We start from the raw sequence: 7,505 nt of genomic DNA, 5'->3' as shown, positions 1-7,505 counted from the left end.
TTTACATGTGATAAACAGTTTTTCAGCATATTAACACATCAAATTATAAGGTACTCAAAATTACGCCTCGACAACAATCAATAACACAATCAATGCCATTGTAACGATAACGAATTATTTTAGTGAAATGGTATTTGCCATTAAAATAAATTATTTTCGTAGTTTTTGGCAAAGTTAATTTAAATGGCGAGGTATTCTATTTTTGTGGGCACCTTATAATTTGCACTTTGTTAAACTATTTTCTCTATGCTCTTTTGCTGCTTATATACTCTCTATCATGCCGTCAAATCAATGTCAAAATATCAATCAATGCCAATGCCATGTGGTAAATTTATCGACATTTATTTTTAATTAAACTGATTAAAACCTATATTTTCAATCAAGATGCAGCACGATGATGTATGTTGTTACTGGATTATTGTGGTGTATAGTAATTTTCCAATTGATATTTTATTAGTTCTTTGTTTTAGGTTGTTTGGGCGATTATCAACAAAACGCATTGCTCGCACAAAGTAACGTAAGATAATCCTATTTTATTATATTTGATTTTGTTTTATTCATTTATCCGCTCGGTATTTCACTGGAAATATATTTCGCAGGACAAAAACTCAACACTTCTGCCGTAATGAATATAACCTTACCGGTTTATGCAGTAGGTCGTCATGTCCGTTGGCAAACAGTAAATATGCTACTATCAGAGAGGAGAATGGTATTATTTATTTGTATATGAAAACTGCTGAGAGGTATGATTTAGTTTTATTTTTTTGTCCTCTTCTATAGAAAAAATATTACAAAAACATATTTTTTTCCTTTATATCAAAAGGTGGTAAACGAGCATACGGCCACCTGAATTCGCCGAAATAGCCAGGCGACTGTTGTCCATAGCACCCGCAAATGCAGATGCGTTGCCTACCTTTAATCAACAGAGAAGTGAACGCCCAGAAAGAGGATATTTCTCCTTCCTATGCGCCCCCTCTTCCGCCATATCCACTTCTCATCCTTTCCTAATAGGAAAAGGATGAGAAGGGAAAGGAGACTAAAATTAGGCCTCCAGGACCACACTCATCAGACGAAACGCAGAATTGCTTCCACTTCACGCCTGTCTTCTGTGTGTTCGTGCACCCAACAATTATTTGTGTTGCGGGATCTACCACTGTAAAAATTGCCATATAACTCATTCTCTCTGAAAGAATTGAAATAGCAATATGTTGTGATAAATGTATCTAATATAATATTTGATGTGTATCTTCATATGTGTGATATATTTTACTTAGTTATATTTATTAATATTGATTACTCTATTTACAGAATTATGTTTCCAGCCAAGCAATGGGAAAAAGTGAAACTGTCAAGAAATTTTGAGAAAGCAATTTACCAAATCAATGAAAATTTACTCTACTGGCCAGCTTTCATACAGTCAAAATGTAAGCAGAGATTTGTGAAAATAACACAATATCTTATACGAATGAGAAAGCTTAAATTAAGAAGAGTGTAAGTAGACATCAGTTTCTTATGATTCTTAGCATGGGGTTCGACACTTCTATTGTCATATATTGTTTATTTTTCAAAAATAATATGAGTAATGACAATATGTGCTAGTAAACATGTCTTGTGTTCTGCAGCACTGCAAAGTAGTTTAACTACAGGGTTCAGCATCTTACAGTATGCATGCAGTACGCAGTGAAATGCAGTTAGCAAGCATTTTACAACAATTTTATAGTGCAAAAAATGAAATAAACAATGACTTTAATACATTGGTTTTAAATTTATTATGAATTTATATTCACGGAAGTTTGAGACTAATTTAAGAATATTTATTTCAGGAAAGAATTAGTTCCAATACAACGAAAGATAGAAAGACGTGAAAGAAGGCGGGAAGAAAAAGCTCTTGTGGCTGCAAGAATTGATAATGCTATTGAGAAACAACTACTTGAAAGACTTAAGAAGGGAACAGTTAGTATTATTATTTAGCTTTTCCTATAGAAAATAGTGAAGAGAGTTTCTGATATTGTCATAATTTTTTTTATATGGGCCAATTGATTACTTAGTAAATATAGATGTAATTGTTGTATGAACCATATGAGGTACACACCAGCAACAACTACATCAGTTGCACAAATTGGCCGGCTGGTCCAGTGAAATAGCGCTACCACAAGGAAGACAGGCGTGAAGTGGAAGTAATTCCACGTTTCGTCTGTTGAGTGTGGTGCCGGAGGCCTAATTTTAGTCCTCTTTCCCTACCTACCCCTTTTCTTATAAGGAAAAGAAGGGGATGTGGATTTGATGGAGATGCATAGGAAAGTTCTCTTTTTGTGCCTCTCCAACTTTGTCGATTGAGGGTAGGCAATGCATCTGCAATTGCGAATATCTATGGGCAGCGGTCGCTTCGCCATTTCTGCGAACTTATGTGGCCGCTTGCTCGTTTGCCATCTTGTAATAAAAAAATGAGGCTAAGATAGCTGGTTCAAAAATTTTATTTATAATTATTAAAGTCTGGTCAAGACAGATTCAGTTCAATATAAAGGGAGCTCCATCTAAATATAAATAAACTGAAATTCAATCAATCTTTATTCTAAAACTTGTACATTGTTAATGGCACTGTAACTTAATTGTATTTCCTTTTAGTATAATGATATCTACAACTTCCCCCAAATGGCATTTGATGCTGCACTGAAAGCGGAAGAGATTTCCGGCGAGAGTGAGAGTGAGAAAGAAGATGAAGATGAGCAAGAGATGGAACTTGAACCAGAGTTAGAAAAGGAACTGGAGAAAGCAGTAGAGGAAACTGATGAATTTGTTGAAGCCAATAGTGATATGGACAGTGATGCTGTGAGTACTTTGATTTATCAATTTAGAATTTTGTAGCTTTTGGATACCTCAAGGAACTACAGATGTAAATTAAATAAAGTTAAGCTTTTTAATTTTTTATAAAATTATAAATTTTTCCTAATCTATATATATAAAAGAAAGTCGTGTTAGTTACACTATTTATAACTCAAGATCGATCGAACTGATTTAGCTGAAAATTGTTGGGGAGGTAGCTTAGAACTAGGAGACGGACATAGGAACTTTTTTATCTTGTGTGCATTTTTTTTATTCCGCGCGGACGGAGTCGCGGGTAAAAGCTAGTTAATTATAATTAATTGGCTGGTAATTTTAATGTTTTTTTTTTACTACAGACATTTATATTTTCTTTTTAATAAACAGGAGAGTGATTCTGGTAGAAAAGAAAATGTCGATGTTCAAAGTGACTTTGAATCTGGCACTTCAGATATAGAGGTAAGATAATTATCTAATAATTTTTCTGAGATTAATAAATAAATTTTACTTTTTGATATGAAAGTAACAAAAGAACCAAAAATATTTGTCATATTCAGGTATGTTAAAAATGACTATTAAAGTTTTTGACTTAATACAATGAACTAGAATATTAAATTAAATTAAAATTGATATAAATTGAAGAAAAATTAATAATTTTCAGGATATGTCTGTGAAGATGACGAGTAGAAAGAAGCCGAGAGTGGAAATTGAATATGAGACGGAACCTATAGCTAGTGTATCTAGGAAGAAAATAAAACAATGATGCTTTTATTATCTTTTTTGTTTTAATTTACTTGATATCTAGAAAACTTTTACAAATATAGTATATCATAACTCAAAGACATAGTGACACTGCGCATCAAATATGAATGTGCAATTTGAATTGTTCATTTCATGTAGTCTTTGTTGATCGTTTGGTGAGCACGAGATGTCTACGAGTATTATACCCGTCGATCGACGATTATTTAAATGTTTCAAATTAAAGAATAAATTGTTTTTTATTTTCAAACTCAAGTATTAAAAAACATGACAATAAAAAAAAATATTAGTACAGTCAGGCCTCTTCGCGGTGTTCCACTTACAGAAAAATTGCCTTGTTCCTTGCAACGAGACAAATTTCACCCCTTCTTACATATTACCAATGAGATAGTACTGAGTTGCGCTGGATAGTAAATAGAAATAGCATCTTGTGTATCACTGACCGACATATTTGCAGACACATTTAAAAGGTTCGTTCTATTGGTCATTGTTTTTGTGTCGTCAATTTAATAAGTTGGAAACGTACAAACGACTTACGCTTTTAATAATATCAAAAGGTGGCAAACGGCCATCTAAATTCGCTGAAATAGAGAGTCGACCGTTGCCCATAGACATCCGCAAATGCAGATGCGTTGCCTACTCTTAATCAACGGAGAAGGGGACGCACAGAAAGAGGATATTTCCCCCTGCTATGCGTCCCCTCTTCCGTCAAATCCACTTACCCTTACCATCCTTATAGAAAAAGGATGGGAAGGAAAAGAGGACTAAAATTAGGCCTCCGGCTCAAGGTAAATATATTGCATATGTACATATTTATTATTATCAGAAGTGTCGTAGTCAAGTTTTTCTGTATCTTCTGCGATAATTGGTGCCGAAGTAATAAAGTAATAAACCTTGTCTTTTGTCGAAGTCAATTTGTATTGGAGCAGTAAGGCCGGTCGGGGTCCATTGATTTCATTGTCAGTTAATTTGCTGACCGTACGCCTGATTGACTTCGTCTTAACAATCACGTCTATAATTGCTCGCCTCATTGCTTCTAATTATTGTGCGGAAGGTTAATTTGTATGATTTAAAACAATAAGATATTGCAATTAATTTTTAAATTTTTTTATTATGTAGGTACAGTTCGAAATCTTAGAGCGTCTATAATTTAGTATCGATATATATTTTTTGCTTTAAAAAAAATAAACGAATGCAATCGTATTACTTTTTAACCACTATTTATTACGAAATAATGGACAACATTATCTTTTCCTTTATGCTGGATAACAAAACACAATAATGTTTTCGACACTTACCAGTTTGGACCCTTTGACCACTCGGATAATTGATTCTTGACCCTTAATTTCACGCTTCTTTTATATTCGCTTATACTTAGTTTTACCTAATATTATTTAAATCCAACATATTTGTCAAGTCTTTACTTACATATTTGCTGCTATTTACATTCACGGTACACTCGTGCACAAAAGAGCGTTCCTTGTGACAGTTTTACAGTCGAGCACAGAGGTGCCCGCAAGCTTATTTGTCTTTTGTATGCCAGTGTACGTGTGTACAGGAAGCAGATGCTGTGACATATGAAGTTCTCGATATAAATATAAAAATATCTACTGGAGATCTGGTGCTGATATTGCTGACTTGTTTGAGATTTTTCATACCATGCTTAAATAGTTCTTGTATCGTCCGTCCGTCCGTCCGTCCGTCGTTCTTAATAGTTATTTTAAATATAAAATTTTAAAAATACTGTAAGACCCTTAGTACACAAGGAAATGTAAATTGTCATAACTCTTCGATTTTAGTTGCTAAGCGTCATTTTCAAAGACAGACGCTCGCAACCTGTTTGTCAAGACCATTGTGAGAAAAGATTTTTTATAACATATACACAATGTAACGGATCTCCTGGCATCTATTATATATTTTTTACATCTCAGGAATAGTGTAAACTGAGATATTATGTATACGTAATTGTATATACCTTATACCGGGTTTTTATTAATACAAGTTAAACATTAATCTACGAGGGGAGGTCCAAAAGTTCGCGGAATGAAAGGGTTGTCAATGAAATATAACAATAAATTTATTTTTCCTTTTCAATATAATCACCCTTAAGTCTAATACATTTATTCGATCTATGAATTAATTTTTCTAAACCATCGAAAAAATATTTTTTGTCTTTGGCCTCAAAATGGGCCGAAATTGCCTCCTTCACTTCATTATCGTCGGAAAATTTCCTTCCCCTTAGCTCTTTTTTTAAATTTGGAAATAAATAAAAATCGCTAGGAGCCAGGTCTGGACTGTAGGGTGGGTGAACAAGTGGTTCGAACCCATGTGTGTGCAGAGCAGCCATGGCAACTCGGCTCTTGTGAACCGGCGCGTTGTCTTGCAAAAGCAACACACCCTTGGCCAATTTTCCTCGACGTTTTTCTTTAATTGACTCCTTTAACTTTTCTAATATGAGTGCGTAGTATTCTCCGGTTATAGTGGTACCTTTTTCTTTATAATCAATGAGTAATATTCCCTTACAATCCCAAAAAACAGTGGCCATCAACTTTCCCGCCGATTCTGACACCTTGAATTTTTTGGGAGGTGGTGTACCCTTTTTGTGCCATTGCATGGACTCCTGTTTGGACTCAGGTTCAAAGTGATGAACCCATGTTTCATCTCCAGTAACAATCCGCTCCAAAATCTGCACGGGCTCGTCTCCACACAACTCCAAAAAGTGCTTAGACGCGTCGACGCGCTGCTGTTTTTGAAGCGGCGTGAGCATTCTCGGCACCCATCTTGCACTGACTTTTGTCATGCCCAGGTGGTCGTGCAGGATACGCAAAATAGTTGTATCTGATACTCCAACAAATGCAGATAATTGTTTCTTCTTCAAACGTGTGTCTTCGAGTACAAGTTTTTCGACTTTTTCGACGATGTCTGATGTGGTGGCGTCAGCTGGCCGCCCAGAGCGAGAGTCGTCTTCAATTGAATCTCGACCATGTTTAAAAAGACCATGCCACTTATAAACCATTGTTTTACCAGGGCACTGATCTCCATAAACGGCTTCCATTTCATTTAAAATGGTTTGAACGTTTTTTCCTTGCTTGGTAAGGAATTTTATCACAGCGCGATGTTCAATTTTCTCCATAGTTGCAGTTTGCTTCCGGATTGACTTGTTCAGCAGGCGAGTACTCGTAAACGAATGGCACTATAGGGTTGAAATGTTATATATATACTAATTATGAGTGCCCAATTAGTATGACACTAAGCGAGCTACCCTATCCCCACTCCATCCCCTCCATTCCGCGAACTTTTGGACCTCCCCTCGTATTTGCGGTTTGTATAAATGTTTTAATTAAGGCTGGCCCAATCCCGGTGGTCTATTGTATTTACTTTAACAAGTTTAATCGAGACCGAAGTCAATTTGAACGGATGCTTTAGTGTTCACGTTTTGATTCAACGCGATATGAAAATTTAACTATAATAAAGTTACATAAGTCTGTTAAATGTATGTGCTCAGTTTTAAGAAATGCAGAGAATAATAAAAATACACGAGCGTAGCCTTAGGACCTAAAAATCAGCTTTCACATAGAATTATATTTTAGCTTTTAAAATGGATACGATTGGGTATAATAAACCATTTGCAAAGACAACCTAACTCTTTCAAATTTATGGATCATCATCATCAACGGCCTTTATCAGCCCACTGCTGGGCATAGGCCTTTCCCAATACCATCCACAGTACACGGTCCTCCGCCTTCCGCATCCAATGACTTCCCGCCGTGCTAACTATGTCGTCGATCCACCTGGACTTAGAACGCCCCACGCTTTTAGTCCTTTTCCGTGGCCTCCATTCTATGTATGGATATTGATAGTTAATGTCCAGCTGGAGATCCGCTTGGTTAGTACATAACAATTGTATGTACATAAAAAAGATTTGT

The 7,505-nt window shown here is 35.5% G+C and overlaps 1 protein-coding gene across 1 annotated transcript; it reads left to right on the top strand.

The window, feature by feature from the left end:
* The first annotated feature begins 271 nt into the window (after positions 1-271).
* On the top strand, positions 272-3,594 carry LOC106707390 (protein MAK16 homolog A). Its single transcript, XM_045678065.1, has 8 exons — positions 272-399; positions 471-517; positions 600-743; positions 1,309-1,491; positions 1,824-1,953; positions 2,626-2,829; positions 3,208-3,279; positions 3,482-3,594. Exons 1-8 carry the CDS (start codon positions 385-387, stop codon positions 3,581-3,583), a joined length of 897 nt encoding a protein of 298 aa, XP_045534021.1. The 5' UTR covers positions 272-384; the 3' UTR covers positions 3,584-3,594.
* Positions 3,595-7,505: the final 3,911 nt, after the last annotated feature.

This window comes from Papilio machaon, chromosome 5 (assembly GCF_912999745.1).
Source record: "Papilio machaon chromosome 5, ilPapMach1.1, whole genome shotgun sequence".
NCBI lineage: Eukaryota > Metazoa > Arthropoda > Insecta > Lepidoptera > Papilionidae > Papilio > Papilio machaon.
Note: the sequence above shows the minus strand (reverse complement) of the source record. Positions and strands in the feature narration are given on the sequence as shown.